Source organism: Echinops telfairi, unplaced genomic scaffold (genome assembly GCF_000313985.2).
Source record: "Echinops telfairi isolate 266 unplaced genomic scaffold, ASM31398v2 ScPeMD7_2010;HRSCAF=2546, whole genome shotgun sequence".
Classification (NCBI taxonomy): domain Eukaryota; kingdom Metazoa; phylum Chordata; class Mammalia; order Afrosoricida; family Tenrecidae; genus Echinops; species Echinops telfairi.
In genome coordinates, this window is record NW_022105908.1 from 4,237,485 (window position 1) to 4,254,215 (window position 16,731).

The following is a 16,731-nucleotide window of genomic DNA, read 5'->3' on the forward strand; positions in this document are numbered from 1 at the left end:
TATTTCTATGTCTTATTGGACTCACTAGAATTGTACTTGAAGGAAAGGAAGTGTTTTGTTCATTGTTGTATTCTCTGTAACTAGTTTAGTGTCTGCCGCGAATGCATTCATGAAAGAATTATTATGAATCATACAGAAATGTTTCCCTAAAATTTTTAATCCCCGACTGAAAGGAATTATCTTATTTCTATTGTTGTATAAATATTACAATGGATTTAATCACTTGGTTGATAAAAATAACAGAGATCATTTACTGAGCATGTCTTGTATACTAAACTACAAATATCATTGCTTTCAATCTTTACCAAAAACATCATGTGAGGATTAAATTACTGTCACCATTGCCCAGAAGAGGAAATCAAGAATTATAGAGGTCAATTACTCGTGGTCAAATAGTTGACAGGTACTAGTGTTAGAACCACCTTGTGTGTAATGGGAAAGAAACTGCTATAGGATACCCATTACTATCAAGTCTATTACAACTCACAGTGACCCTCTAAGGCAGTGGTTCTCAACCTTCCTAATGCCAGGACCCTTTAGCACAGTTCCTTATGTTGTGGTGACCCCCAACCATAAAATTATTTTCATTGCTACTTCATAGTTGTAATTTTCCCACTGTTATGAATCGGGTGACCCCTGTGAAAGGGTCGTTCAACCCCCAAAGGGGTCACAACCCACAGGTTGAGAACCTCTTTTCTAAGGGTTTCTGAGGCTGTAAATATTTCTGTGAGCAAATAATCTCCTCTTTCTCTAATGGAGCAGTTGCTGGGTTAGAACCACTAACCTTGTGGGTGGAAGTCCAATGTTTACCTGACAGCATCACCCAGCTCCATCATTGCTTTAAGATACTACCCAGCCATTGCTCCAACATCATGGCTCAGTGGTTTGTTCTGGGGGGTGGGGGTGGTGCTCCTCTGAAACCCTCCTTGGAGAAGTACAGAAGAGCTCTGCCCTCCAGGGTTCCAAGTGATTTTACATCTGCTATGCGAAGTGCCAGCCTTCCCATAGCTTAGTGGTATTGCAAGTGGTGGCCACTTGACCTTACGTGGCCACTGGATGGCCTGAACCAGGCAGTAGTGAGGTTCTCCATTAGTGCAGACATTGGTACCCACCTGTCTGTCAGAGGAGTGATCACCAGGCGAGGGGTATTTCCCAAGTATTCATAGGAATATAGAAACTGGGCATCACAAATATTGGCAAAGCAGTGTTTGGCCTCATCATCCCACCGGTGTCGCAGCTGGGACAGCCAGAGGAAGGCCTGGGCATTGTCCACCTGTAGAGGAAGTTCAGAGATTGTTGGTGAAATGCAGTGCTAAACAGGTGTTCATAGTTGGTTCCTTGACCACACGACACTTGTGGCTCTGAATGATTTGGCTGCGGTCTGCCACCAGGAGCACAGCACCCCCTGCCCACCAGAGCATAGAAAGCAGGAGCTGCTCTAATGGCACAGTTCACTGGAGGTTTTAAAAGGTGGGAGTGGCCATCAAGAGCCTCCTCAAGTTCTCTGGCTGGTGCCATGTAGACTCTGAAGACGCCTACTGAGACTACATGTGAGCTTTTCCCTAACTCCAGTATGCATGATATGTCTGCTCATAAAGAAGGACCCCCTGGGTGTTTGGAACCCACCTTCTGGGCAATCATCTTGGCCACCACATCCCGGGCATGCACGTCAATGGTGCATATGGTCATAATCTTCTGCCGGTCCCCCTTGGAGAGTTGACCAATCAGCATAGTAATGAGTGTCTTGAGCTGGGTCACCTGCTTCTTGTAGTAATCCTTCATGGCACTCTCATAGCCTTCTTCCAGCCTGGCAAATGCAATGCCCACCTCTGTTGTCCACCAGATTTGCGTACAGGTCAGGGCCACCTGTGGCACCAAGAGGCATTGGGTAGGTAACCATGACTAAGAGGGTCTCCAGCCAGCCCACCAATCAGCTAGCATGAGCCCAGGATAAAATCACAAGGGTGACTGTGATAGGTAGGTTTGTTGTGCCAACATGGCCAATGAACACATGTGAGAGTAGTTGAAGGGCAGAGAGATAAATGGCTCGGTGAGTCTCGCCTCCTCTCTTGATCTTTGATCATCAGACCAGTGTGCGGTTGCCTTGCATGTTCTGTGCCTCAATTTGCAAGCTACACTCCCTGTGGGACATCTAACCCGTGGACTGTGTTGCTATAACTTGGGGTTCCTTCAAGTCTTGCTTCACCGTGCTACTGGAAGGTACATCTCTTGAGCTGGGGACTGTTGGACCCTGTCATCTGGCTGACTGTTGGTGGCCTGCTTGCTATTTGCTGACTATGGCTGGACAGCCTGAATTGCACCACGGAGGACTACCCCGCGGACCTCAAGACTTGAAGGACTGCTGGTGTACTAGCTGTCTCACAGAAGTGAGTTGCACTGAGCCATTTGTACTTCTTTATAGATTAATTAACTGTTTATTTCTTATGTTATCTATCTATCTATCTATCTATCTATCTATCTATCTATCTATCTATCTAAATATATATAAAATTATTAATGCCCTGGTTGTTGTTTTTTTGAGAACCCGGTCTAAAACAGTGATACAGTCCCATTTCCTCCTTCTTCCCCCAACATCGACCAAGCAAGCTAAGAAATCGAAATGGTTGGAAGTGGAAGTTGTTACAACACAGTTTCTGTTCTTGGAAAATGTGCAAATTTGATTGAGAACAAGTAAATTCTAGAAATATCCATAGAAATCACTGGGCTTTTACTTCCCAGAGGCAGCATCTTTCCTGTGCTTGGGAAAGTAACTGAGTAGTTATTTACTGAGAATCTCAACAAGACCCATGTACAGTTTTTGGCTTGTTCTGGGCTGTGCTCCTCTTTATTCCTCGGGCACCTCATGTGACCCAAGTAGAAAAGTTCATTGAGCCTGTGGTGATTAACTGTGGTACATATTTGCTTGCCCACTATGATCTTAAAGCAACCAAAGCTGAGTGTCCTAGGACAGGAGCCATGTGGAGTGGGGTGCCTTTGGGCACTAAATTGGGGGAGCTGAGCATCTTTGGGATGAAATGTATAACGGAGTTGCATGTCCTCTAGATATTTACTGGCAGTCTTCAAGGAGCATTGTAACTTTGCTTGAGCAGACAAGAGGTCCAGCCAAGAAGCTGAGGGTCAGAGAGGCCTGCCTGTGGGTAGGGCAGAGAAATTGTCCCGACTGAACAACTGCATCCTGAGCATTTCTCACCTGGATTGTAATCTGTTACTTTCTCTAATAAACCCTGTGCTGGTGAATATTGTCATTGAGTTCTGGGTGACTATCACAATGAATCACAGAACCTGGCAGAAAAGCAGAGGTTGCTGAGGGAGGGCTAGTTGGCGACTGAGTAGGGTGAAAGGGGATGGGGGGTGAAGGCATTTGTGACCTCGGCCTTGTGGCAATCAGTTTAGCAGTTGGAGGAGGTCACATGTGGCCCCCACACCATTTCTGAAAAGGCCGATCTTATCTACTGTTTTGGACAGTTACCATCAAATGTTCACTTCCCCAAATATAACCATAACAGCAAAATTCAATGTGGTCAGTGTTATTTACATTTTTCAGTGATTAAAAATAAATAAATGGAAAATAAGGGGATTCAAATACTACTTCTTCGAGAACATAATATGGAAATGCCCATAATTTTGATTATTCCTGGTGGGAAATTCATGTCCTTGCTCCCCTCCAGTACCCTCTTGTTTGGAAGCTGCTGTGCTAAATGATCCCTGTTGCAATAGCAAGAGGTCATTTTCATGCCTCAAAATGCTGATACTCCTGATACAGTAAAACACATAATTCCCCAATTTTTCCTTTTTTGCCTTAGAATTTATACATATTGACCCTATTGAAAAAGTTCTTCCTGCATTGATGGCCTTATTTGAATGGCTTGAAGGGATGCTCCAAGTCTAATGTTAAGAAATACCTGTTTTCCCCAGCGGTACTGGCCTATGTCTCACCTTCACAGTCATGTCTCTTGAGTTTTCCACCCTCACATCAGCTTTTCCCCACCTTTGTCTGACTGAGCTCCCCACAGCGTGCTGGCTTCCATCCTAGCCTACTGGCTCTCTCCTGGGGCCTCTTCAGTTCACTTGCTGTTCTAGAAGCACTTGGCATTTTCACCCTCTTACCTCCCATTACGTTTCTTTTTTGGTTTCCATAAGTACGGTCTCCAGGGTTTTCTTTTGTCTAGGAAGAGATCATGCCTGTTTCTGCTTCACTGGTTCTTCCTCGCATACTGAGCCTCTGAATGGTGAACAATGACTTGTCCTATACTCTCACTACATGCTACATACTTTCCAAGGGCATCCTGGTCTACTATTATGGATTCAGTTACCACCAAATGTTCATTCCCCAACATGTACTAAAATCAGTATTGAGGAAAAATGGAGTGGTATATTATAGCCAATGTCATTAAAAAAAAAATCTCATTAGCTCTCTCCTCCAATTCTCCTCCTAAGAACCCTGTAAAGGATTTGAACCTTAGAATCAAGTTGGACTCCTTAATGCTGTTTCTAAAATGTGGCTTCTGTTTTCCTCCCCAGAATACATGTGCTCTCCCATGCTGCTCACTTCCATACTCTATGTCACCCACAATCAATTCATCTCAGTTTTTCAAGTACCGCATGATCTCCATTTCTTCTGAGCCCTTACCCATACTCAAGCCCACACTTGATTATTTTTCCTTCCATCTTTGACTTGTTAGCTCCTCTGTTAAATCTCTGCTTAAACATCCTATTCTAAGTGGTTGTCTCCGGATCCCACGAACTAGTACGGGTAATATGGTCCTAGGGTACCCTATATCACCTATTACCTCACACCAAGTACATTTGTGATTGATTGATTTCCACACTAACCTACACACTCCAGGAGGACAGAGACAAATTGTCTTGTTTCTTATGGGTGTCTTGGGTATGTTAGCACAAAGGTCAGCAGATACTAAATGGACTGGTTCAATGAGTATTAATTGAATTGGTCACACTTTCTCTCTGTTGTAGCCAATCAGGGTCAAAATGGACATCCTCTGATCTTCCAAAGTAAAGGTGAAATTAGACAACGAATGACAAGATCCCCCCTTCTCTTGCTGACACTTATAGACGACAGGGGGTCGAGCATCTCCTGACTGTGAAACAAAATGTGAGTCTTATGTCTAGGAGTTCTGGTAGTACAACAGAGGCTACTGAGGAAGACAGCTCAGTGGAGGACAGGGATTCGTCAGGGCCTGGGTAAGAAAATACCTGAGCTGGGTAGTCAAAGAGCCACTGCTCTCTCGGTTTTTCTTCATAGGCAGTTACACCTTCTGTCATTTCATGCCTCACGGTCGCCTTCATGTGAGTAAGCACATGATTCAGCCATATTTCTACCTGGAAGAAGAACCTGGATCAGACACTGAGCACTGGGGATTTGATCAACAATGATCAAATGGAACCCGGCATGGCTTCAGAAAGCACAGAGATGTTTTGTTTGTGTAACTGAGGGTAGTAATAAGTGAGAACTGGCCTTAACAAAACAGAATGATGAGCCCACTTGGAAAACATAAGTCAGAGAAGCAGGTCAGGGGGAGACACCATGACCCTGGCTTCATTCAAGGAAATCTAAATCTGGGTTGCTCTCTGTAAGGAAGTCCCTGAGAGAGGTAAACAATTTTCCAACTAATTATTTTATAGGTCTACAAAAAGAATGAACTCTGAATCAACTCCCAGGGCCAATCACATATAACCCAGAATTTCTGATCATTTTCTGATAATAGAGTGCTCTCTAAGATACATGTGGATTAAGGTAGAACCACACAAAATTTCTTTTCTTCAGCTGTTAAAATGAACTAACTGGTTGATAGACCCAAAGGATGATGCTTTGATTGCTCATTTAGGATAAAGAACATTCAATTTATATTTCAGCAGTGATACAAAAGGATGGAAAAGAGGTTTGGGGAGAGAGTAAGCCCCTGGTCCATGTTGCTTGAGTTGGACACTCACGATCTGGAGATAATGGATCTTAGAACTGCGTGGCAGTTGGTTCTCCAATGGGAAGGTCTAGCAGGAGAGTGGAAGTGATTCTATGGTGCGTTTGTACAGGGAGGGGACATCTCAAGACAGTCATTGATTTCAAAGGCCATTTTGTTCTCAGGGAAGTTGTCAGTGGCCCAGATTCCCCTGTGGTGTGCTTGAGGCACTGTTGTGTTTAAGTCTCCTGGCGGCAATAATCATCTTGAAATACTGTCCTTGTTGCCTGGGATAGTTGTGTATGTACATGTTAGTCCTCTCTGCACAGATCTTTGGGTCAGGGAGAGATAAGAATGTTGGCAAGTGTCCTTCCCAGGAAGAGGAAAATGTGCAAACCAGCACATTGCACTTCAAAGTCACTTCCAGTCAAAGGTAGCTGGAAGTTCTGGGGCAGGCAGATTAGTTCTGCCTGAAGGTCAGAGGGACTATCCCCAAGGTCAAAACATACTGCATTCAGGTAGTTGAGAGTAAAGGTATAAGGCAGACAAAAGGGCATTTTCTTTACCTGCCCACTACAGTCACAAGGCTCACTGAAGGGCACGTACTCTTCTTCTTTGCTGTACATGCCAAGGCTTATCTTGGTTGGTTTCTCAGCGTCATCAAACTGAAACTGCATCTTGGCCATATTGTCGAAGAGTTTAGAAAGGTGGCGTTGCACCTTTGAGGCAAGGCAAGCAGAAGGATTGATGAATGTGTTTAGCACAATCTTTATTAGTATTGCTTAGGTACTTGCCATGTGACAATCATTGTAAAAGATGGATGGGTGGACACAAAATACTTAGAAGGAAGTGAAGCGAGGACGGGAGCCAACTGGATCTGACAGAAGTGGTCAAAGGAATATACAACTAATGGGCATCATGCATGAGCTATAATGGTTTGCTTAATTTCTACCCAAACTAACACACATGGAACCAGACTGGAGTGTACAATAAGAAATAAGCAGAGGCCATAGTGGAAAAATAATTATAACACATTCCAATTTGGAAGGTGAAGGTCAGTGGTGATGGTGGCCTGTGGAAGCAGTCATTCCAATCATTGGGACCTCTCTGGTGTGGCAAAGCAACAAGGGAGTCTAAAGCAAGGTCAAGGTATACAGAAATCCTGGCTATGGATGGCAGGATTTCCCCTTTACACGGGCACCTCTGGCAGGAGTGTTTGCAGGGATGCCAAACTCACTGCTGTTAATCTGGCTCATAGTGCCCCACAGATGAGAGAGTAAAACTGCCCCTTAGGGTTCCAGAGCGTCAAGTCTTTACAAAAGCAGACTCTCACACATGTTTGCTGTAGAGTGGCTGCTGGTGACTTCTGGGAAGCAGCCAAGTACTTAATCACGGTACCATCAGGGCTTCTAGAAGGAAGCTAGACAGAGCCAACTGTGTGTCTTGCAAAGACTCAGCCCCTCCCAACCTTGCCATCCTCAATGTTTCCACTTTACTCTGGATGTGCTTGGGCTTCCCTCTCTACCCTGCCGTCCCAGCCTGCAGTGTTAAAAGGGACACCAGAAAGAGCCAATTGTATTCCTCCTAAAGGCTTACCACCCTCCAACTTTTCTCCAATTACACATGACCCTGGCCCCTAGACGAGCTGGAGGGTCTCCTGAGCATCAGGAATGGCGGGAATGAAAAACGGTCTGAGGTTTGGGATGACGGAAACACGGGTTTGAAATATACACACTGCTAGAGATAGGAAGCAGAAAGGAGAACCTCAAACTCTCTTCTTCAGGGAGCCTCCCACTGTCTGGAATTTTCTGCACACTGCTTGCTCACCTGCAGTGGAGCTGTGCCATTGGAAAGGATGTCCAACAGGTCTGCAGAGGAGAGAAAGTAGAACCTAGGAAAGGCCAGCCTCTTGGTATCTAAGTACTCTGCCAGCGCCTTCTCACACAGGGACAATCTGTGGGAAAGAACATAGTCTTTCCTCAATGAGTGTGTCTGGGCCCACTGGCATATGTATGCGCATTCCCAAAGTACAAATGTGTGCAAATACAAAATCTATGGAGAAATCAGCACAAGGAGCATTTATGGATGCTTGCAAGCATCCATAATGATATAGTTACCTTAGGACACCAGTTACCAGTTGTGGGGGAGTTAATGCTAACTCATGGCATTTCTATTTATGTCCAAGTAGGACTGTGCTCCATAGGGTTTTAAACGGTTGTGATTTTTTCAGAGCTAGATCACCACGGTGCCTCTGGGAGGCCTTGAGCTGCCAGGCTTTCATTTAGTAGGCATTTGCTTCCCCCACGAGCTCCTTACATCATTAGCATAAACACTTCTAATGTTGTGGTGGTCTGGTGATCTCAAACTGGTCCTGACGCCTGGTGACCCCAGTACAACACTAGAGAACCTTGCTTGGTCCTGCACCATCTTCACAAGCTTTGCTGTTTGAGCCCATCGTTGTAACTACTGTGTCAATCATGTTGTTGGGAGTGGATTTTCTTTTGTCAACCTTCTGCTACTTTACTAAGCGTGACGTCCTTTTTCAGAGAAAAAGTATATGAACTGGAGCCGTGCAGTTTTCACTAATAAGGACCATTCTATCTGGACTTCCTCCGAGACACATTTGTTCATTCTTCTGGCAGTTCAGGTACATTTAATATTATTCACCAACACCATCATTCAAAGGCACCGATTTTTTTTTCATTTAGCTTGTGAATGGTTTAACTTTCACATCCAGATGAGGTGTTTGAACAATACCACTGCTGACTTCAGTCAGGGGCCCTGCTGGCACTGTAGGATAAGCACAGGCAGTTAATGGTAGAGTCAAAGGCTCACACCCACCAGCTGCTCAGGAGAAGGAAAAATAGGCTGTCTCCTCCTCAAAGATTTATAGTCTTGGAAACCCTTCAGGGGTCATTATGAGTCAGAAATGATTTGATGGCAGTAGGTTTGGGTGTGGGTAAGTCGGGTGCTCCTCAGACTGCGAAATGGTGCCTGTTATTTGACGCATTTTAAAGAGGTTTGCAGAGTGTGTAACGCAGTGTCTCATTTGATTTCTTGATCGCTGCTACCATTGGTAGTAAATGCTTGACAGATTCAATCTTTTCTCTGTTTATCAGGATGCTGATACTGGTCTGCTTGTGAGGATTTCTCTTTCATGTTGGGGGGTAATCCGTACTCAAGGCTGTGGTCTGTGATCTTCCTCAGTAAGCGCTTCGGTCCTCACTACTTTCAACTAGCCAGGGTGATCTTTTGCTCCTCACCAGAGGCTGTTACTGAACGTTCCTTCAATCTTGAGGTCATGCAGTTTTCTTCATACGGTCCAGCTTCTCAGCCTACAAATTTGCTCAGCATACAGACTGAATAAATGTGGTAAAAAGATAAGGTCCTTACCCACACCTTTTCTGATTTTAAACCACGTTCACTAATTCATTGCTATAAAGTCCATTTGAACTCATAGTGACCCTATAGGACAGAGCGGAACTTCCCCAATGACTGCCCAGGACTGCACATCTTTATATGAGCAAATAGCCTCATCTTTCTTTTGTGTAGTGGCTGGTGGTTTCACACTGCTGATCTAGTGGCTAGCAGTCCAATGCGTAACCCACTATACTGCCAGGGTTAACAGTTCAAACCACACATAAGTATACCTTTCTGTGTTCAAATTTCTGCCTCTTGGCCTAGGTACAGGTTCCAAATGAGCACAATTAAGTGTCCTGGAATTTCCCTTCTTCAATATATTAGCCATAATTTGTTATGATTTCCAGTCGAATGCCTTTGCATGGTCAATAAACTTAGGGAAGCCTCTTTCTGGTACCCTCTGCTTTTAGTCAGACCTCTCTGACGTCAGCATTGCTGTCCCCTGTTCCAGGTCCACAAGTAAGTTGGGATTAAATTTCTGGCAGCTCCATGTCAATGTACTTTTGCAAACATTTTTGAATTCTCTTCTAATAATACCTAAGAAGAATGGATGCACTTGAACTGTGGTGCTGGAGAAGAGTACCAAAAGTACCATGGACTGTTAAAAGGACAAACACATTTGTCTCGGAAGAAGAATAGCCAGCGTGCTCCTTAGAGGTCAGGAGGTCAAGAGTTCGTCTTACATATTTTAGACATATTGTCAGGAGACACCACTCCCTGGAGGAGGCTATCAAGCTTGATAAAGTGCAGGGGCCAAAAAAGAGGAAGGCTCTCAATGAGATGGACAGACACCATGGCTGCAACAATGGACTGGGGTGTGGGAACCATTGCGAGGTTGCAGGACCGTTTGATGGGTCATCCTGTTGTGCACAGTGTCACTATGGGTGGAAACCGGCTCAGTGGCACCTAACGCCAGACCCTCTGTCCCCAAACATCCAAGGGACATACTCAGGCAACCTCACTCGCTCGCTCACTTACTCATTCACTCAGCTAAATAAGCCTAAAGACAGAAGGAGAAAAAGTAAACACTGTCCCTTCCACCACAAAAGGGCAGCAAGACAATTTTCACCTGCTCTGAATATCTTCCAGTTTCTCATAAAGACCTGATTTGTTGGTAGCTTCCACGACATTTGGAGTTTTCTCAGCATCATAAGCCAGCTCCTTAAAGTCCATGTCAATGCCCTCGAATCTTGTTGAGTCCTACAAATGAAAGTGTGAGAAGAAATTAAATACCATTTCCCTCAATTTCGGGAGGCACCCTTGATGTTACCAGTAACATGTCAGTCAGAAGCATGTACTTGTTCCTGGTTGTCCGAGAGAGATTACCCACAGACACAAAAAGACCTTAGCTAGCAATAGCAGTTCTCAATTCTTGCTCCCACCCCCTTTTTGGCTTCAGAATCCATTTACAGTATCTAAAATTATTGAGAGCTCCAAGACAGCTGCCAATATTTTTTCTATCAGGAGTTAGAATTGAGAAATTAAACACACACACACACATACACACACACACACACAAACACACATATACAAGAGGGGGTAACTCCTCCCCCCAAATGGGATTCTTCCCCCCTCCCAGCCAATTACACTTAATACATTTGTCAAATCTGCGATTCCATCCTTGGAAACATTTTTCAGTCTCATCTGTTTGGATGGCTGACAGCAGCACCCTCATTTTTTTCTTCGTCTCTTCAATGTCATCAAATCACTGTCCTTTCATGTACGTCTTCATGCATTGAAGCAAAAAGAAGTTACATGGAGTAACTTTCCCCATAGGGCTGTCCTTGTAAGCTGTGTTCAACATCACAACAGTTTCTGGAGCATTTTTCCCCAAGCAGGCACATGCCGGTCTCTTCAATTAGCCATCACACAAAAAAACAAGGTTCGAGGGAAACTGCTTTTACAAAAAAATGCACTGTGACCAGAGAACCTTCCCAGGTGAAGCCACTGGGTGCACTAACTCAGAGCAAGTTGATACATGCTAGCCTAGCAGGAAAAATACGTGTACTACAAAAGCTCCACCCAACAGAGCTTTTTCCCGGCTTTGGGGGTATCCCCTCAAATGTGAGTCCACAGTTCTACCCTGTTCTATAGGGTCACCATGCCTCAGAATTGACTTGATGGGAGGGAGTTTGTTTTTTGGGTTATTATATATGAACCTAACATATTTTACCTAAAATCACTATATTTTGCAAAATAAAATAAATTCATGAGGAAAGTGGCATTCCCCCCTAACATATTGTGGCAATAATCTTTAATGTTTGAGCTAATCGAATACAACCAGATTCTCATCTCTGCTTCTGTGGTCAATCTATTGTGGAACCCACATCACACACGTGTCCTCTGGACAACCTCACCATATGCTTATAAAAGAAACAGAATTAAAATGAAAAAATAACAAAGAACTTTTTAGGATGATTATCTTCAAAACTGTTTTGGCCTTGTGGATCCCCTCTAAAGGGTCTCCTAGGGGTCCCAACCACATTTTGAGAACACACAATTCCTAAGTCAGAGAGATATTGGTTCCGATGTTCCTTCTGAGCTTAAGCAAAAGTCGTCATCACCAAAATAAGCTCTTCTTTAGGAAATATACTACTATGATGCCAACAGTAATTAAGGGTCATCAATTCCCCCCAAAGATGCACACATTCCTAGTACTGTCCTTCTGATTAAGCAAGAGGATAAATATGCAGAGTGCTTTAGCTGAAGACTCGGCACGGGGGAAGAGTTGATAGCATTATTATTATCTAACAACTGTGATAATTATACTTACTAGGTGTACCGTTTTGAGGAAGTCCCAGAAGTAGGTACCATTCTTTATTCCCAGGTCACGAATGAGAAAATTGTGACACCAAGAGGTTAAATAACTTGCCCAAGAACTCATGGGTGTAAGCGGAGGAGTTAAGACTCAAGCGGAGAGCATCTCGTCTTCCAGCCTTTGCACCAACATCTAAGAAGCACTCCCTCTCTCCTTAGAAGATTTTAAAATAAGACCACCAGGAAAATAAGTTAAAATTCCTCAGTGCAATGTCTTGCTCCAAGTAAAGATGAAAAAAGCATCAAGGTTATAGGAGTGTATATCTGACACGTGTTCTAAAATGCAAGCGATGAAAAGCAAATTGTAATTACACCAGGCGAGCAATTATGTAAAAAAATGTGTACACGTGAACAAAAGTTGCGAAATATCCAGAGTGAATGAAAGTAACGACTATTGTTGTATGAGTATGATTGATGTTATTATGCCTCTTATTAGCATGTTGTTAGTACAAAGAAAACAAACATATTGACATATTTTACATGCAAACCCACAGTGCTGCTTAAAAATGAGAGATACCTACTCTGATTGGGCTGCCAGAAGTCAAAATTGGCTCAATGGCCATGGGCTTTGTTTAGCATTGTCAATATTCTTTACCATGTTTACTGAAATTTCTCAGAAGTCTCCTTTACCATCTCTACGAAAGTCTCCACCTCCACCTTCATCTCCTAATTTAACCTGCTCCTCTTCAATCACTAGCGTTTTAAAGAAATAAAATCTGGTTTATTTAATTTGATTAATTACAGTTGTCATAGCGGAATGATTTGCTGTCCTTTTTCCACTGCAAATCTACCACCATTAATCTAGACCCTATTTCATCAAAGACGTTTTGTGGGATGGGCTGACAAATGTCCTGTTTTGATGGGATGTGCGTCAAATTCTAAGCAATGCCGGGCAGCATGTGACATTTTGTAAGCTAGGAAGTTGCTGTATTAAAAGGATATAGAGGAAATCTCGTGTGTGTGTGTGTGTGTGTGTGTGTGTGTGTGTGTGTGTGTGTGGTGGGGGGTGCAGTATGCATTTTTCCCTGCATTGAGCAACTCACTCTGAGTTAGTGCACTTAGTGGTGTCAACTGGGAAGGTTCTCTCTGGTCACAGTGACATTTTTCATGAAAGCAGTTTTGCTAGAACCTCGTTTTCTGTGATGGCTGATGTGGCAGTTACATAATTTCATGTCAACTTGATAAATGGGTTATAGGTCATAGGTCACAGCCTGATTGATGACTCCTTGTGGATGTGGCCTTCTCATGAGGCTTCTAGGAGTCTTCCTCTCTTCCTCTCTGAAGGCGGGACACACGCACTCTCTCTGCTGCACATTCCTGTTGTTGAAAAGCCACATGGAAGCACACTGATGGCAGCCAGAGCCCTGGAGATGCTTTTACCACCAATGGACCCACAGGACTTTCCACCCACTGGCCTGTGATCTTGCATTCAGCATCACTGCATGTGCTGCATAAGTCTGAAGTGGAATTCATGGGCTAATATAGAATTTATGGACTTGATCTGGACTAGGCTGGATGTTTTATTGATGCATAATTACTTCTTGATATAAAGTTCCCTCTTATATATATATATATATGAGTGTCTGGATTTGTGTCTCTAGTCAACCTGGACTAACACAGCCAATTTAAGGGAAAAGCGTGTGGCTTTGAAATTTTGTTTCCTGCTTGGGAAAAATGTCACAGAAGCTGTTGTGATATTGAACAGCTTACAAGGACAGTGTTATGGGAAAAACTGAAGTGTAGGAGTGGTTTTCTCGTTTCTAAAAAGATGAACTGTCGGTTGATGACAAACTTCATCCTGAACATTTCAACAACAAAAATGTCAACTCATAGTGCATTTGGAGTTTGTTTCACCAGGTCAGACTGTTAATCAAGCTTTCTATTTAGAGGTTCTGAAGTGATTGCATAACAGTGTACAACAAAAAAGGCCTGATTTATAGCAGACAGGGCAATGGTTCTGCCACCACGACAATGCACCTGTTCACACAGCCATCTCAGTGCCCCATTTTTTGGCAGAAAATAGCATGCCTCTCTTGCACCCCCACACCTTACTCACCCGACCTTGCTCCATGTGACTATTTTTTGCTTCAATGCATGAAGACGTACATGAATGGACAGTGATTTGATGACATAGAAGAGATGAAGAAAAAAATGAGGGTGGTGCTGTCAGCCATCCAAACAGATGAGATTGAAAAATGTTTCCAAGAATAAAATCGCAGATTTCACAAATGCATTAAGTATAATGGAGAGCATTTTAAAGGTGATAAGGTTGTTTTGTAAAAATATTTAGCTTTGAAAACATTTTCGTTTGGTGGGGAGTACTCCTTCATATGTTCAATATCCTTTCTTGTATACACATTTAAACAACAACAACAGCAACAACAGCAACAACAGGTTCCTCAGAGGGCAGCTTGGGCAATTGGAACACCATAGCTCAAAGATAGTGTTCTACATCCTAGTTTGTGAGTAGCATCTGAGTCTGTAAAATTTGTGATGGATCATCTAAAATGCCTCTTAGTGTCTGTTGCAAAAGAGGAAGAAGAAAGCCAAAGAATTAAAGAAGAAACTTGTCTTTAGAACAAAAAGTCTGTGAGCCACAACCTCAGCTACCTTGACACCAGGCTACCAGTACAAACTAGGAACACAATAGATTGTTCCCGATAGTGAGGGAGAAACAGCAGAGCAAAAGTCAAATTTCTTTTCAAAAGGCCAGGTGTACAGTGCTGGCAGAGACTAAAAGGGACCTTGAGACTGTCCACTGGTATTTCACTGTCATTGAGCCAAGGATGACTCACAGTAACCCCTTCGTAGGTTTCTAAGGCGGTAACTATTTACGGGAGTAACTCCTGACCATTAGGTCACAGCCCAACACATAACCACTGTGCCACCATGGCTCCCTAACCCCTGATATATAACCTTCAAAATAAAAACTAAAATCACTCTCATGAGGCCTCCTATCAGCCAAAGGACGGAGTGGATCATAAACTAAATAACACCACTTGTGAACATTATGCTCCTCTGAACAATCGTCTAAATGAGACTCAATGGCCACCACTTCCCCTAGACCAAAGGTGAGCAGGTGAAGGGGCAATACGGCTGCACTAATGGAGACCAGACTAGAAAGAGCACGAATGCCGACACACTGTGGGACGTGCAGCCAGTGTCACGGAACGCTGCACAGAGAAATCATTAAACGAGAGTCGAATTTGCCACATAGGTATTCTCCAAAATCACAATAAAATATTTTAAAAACAAACACACTGAACCAAAACAAAACAACAAGTTCTTCATTCTTTTTCCTACGCATCTTGGGACAAACTGACAAGAGAGTCTCTCTTCTCCATTTCCTCGGTCTCGTGTTCAGTGGCTTGCAATGTCAACATCTGTTGGAGGTGCCTGTGAGTAAAGCCAAGGGGGAAGAGAAACACAGAGAAGGCAGCAGTGGATGATCACCGGTGACCTAGGTAAGAGAACTGGGAGAGAGAACAATATCCTTAGCAGGTACCTGAGGTAGCTGTGCCCGGATATCTTCAGACCCAATGAAGATGCTCTCCAGGTGGGACCATGTGCGCTGCACCTCAAACCAGATTGAGATGACAGCATCCGCCGAGGAGAGCTTCTTCTGCCAGCCCGACACTTCCTCCGAGAAGAAAGCAATGTACTTGGACATCATCAGGTTCTGAAGCTGGACCTGGTTGTCCTCCAGGATCTCAATGAGGTCTTCATCAGACCGCCAGAGGGGGATGTGGGTTCGAGGGTGGGGCTCATACTGAAATTCCATGCCCGCCCACGTGGTCTGCAGCTCCTTCAAGGTCTTCTCCATGCCCATCTCCTTTACAGCCCTGTCCACAATGCCCCGGACCTCATCCTCAAAGTGGTGCAGCTGGAGCTGCAGGAGGTGAGCCAGGGTGGTATCCTCATCCATGGTGAAGCTCACCCCAGTGGCCTGCATCAGTTGCCCCCAGTGCCGCTCCCGGATGGCTGGGTTCTGCAGCTCAGCCACTGCCCTCAGGGAGGTCAGGGTGTTCAACACAGTGTTTTCCAGGCCTGTGAAGGCATCCCAGGCCCTGACCTCTTTGTCAAGGCTCCGGATGTGCCTGGCAAAACGTTTGCACTCGAGGTCCATGGCATCGACGTTGATGTCCCTCCATTTAGTGGTCTCCCAGGCATGGATGCTTGAGGTCACCATTCCAATTGTGTCCCAGAGCTCCTTCAACTGACAAGCCTCCTTCCTGCACTGCTTTAGCTGCTTGTAGTCAGGAACACTGACTTCAAACAAGCCAGCCGACTCAGAGATGGAGGCCATGGTAGATTCCATCTGCTGGATGGCTATGTGTTTTGCATCGAGCATTTGATGAGGGTCAGTGCTGTCAAACCTGGAAGACACAGTATTTTTCCTTTGTAAGGACAGAGCAGAGGGGGGTGTATTTGATAGAATCGCCAAAGTAACACCATCTGAAATCTTTAAATACTTCATATTCCAAGAAAGATCAATGACTTTCTTGAAGAAAATATATGCAGGGATGAGGAGAAGACAGACCGGAAGAGAGGCAAT

At 44.1% G+C, this 16,731-nt stretch overlaps 1 protein-coding gene across 1 annotated transcript in view; it reads right to left on the reverse strand.

The window, feature by feature from the left end:
* DNAH9 (dynein axonemal heavy chain 9) overlaps window positions 1-16,731 on the reverse strand; it is a 397,093-nt gene that overhangs the window by 292,887 nt on the left and 87,475 nt on the right. The window contains exons 18-24 of the mRNA XM_045293291.1: window positions 15,682-16,552; window positions 10,429-10,559; window positions 7,767-7,893; window positions 6,506-6,658; window positions 5,236-5,361; window positions 1,627-1,866; window positions 1,046-1,273 (exon numbers count right to left, since the gene is read on the reverse strand). Of these exons, the coding sequence (XP_045149226.1) occupies window positions 1,046-1,273; window positions 1,627-1,866; window positions 5,236-5,361; window positions 6,506-6,658; window positions 7,767-7,893; window positions 10,429-10,559; window positions 15,682-16,552 (1,876 nt within the window). The remainder of the gene's footprint in view (window positions 1-1,045; window positions 1,274-1,626; window positions 1,867-5,235; window positions 5,362-6,505; window positions 6,659-7,766; window positions 7,894-10,428; window positions 10,560-15,681; window positions 16,553-16,731) is intronic.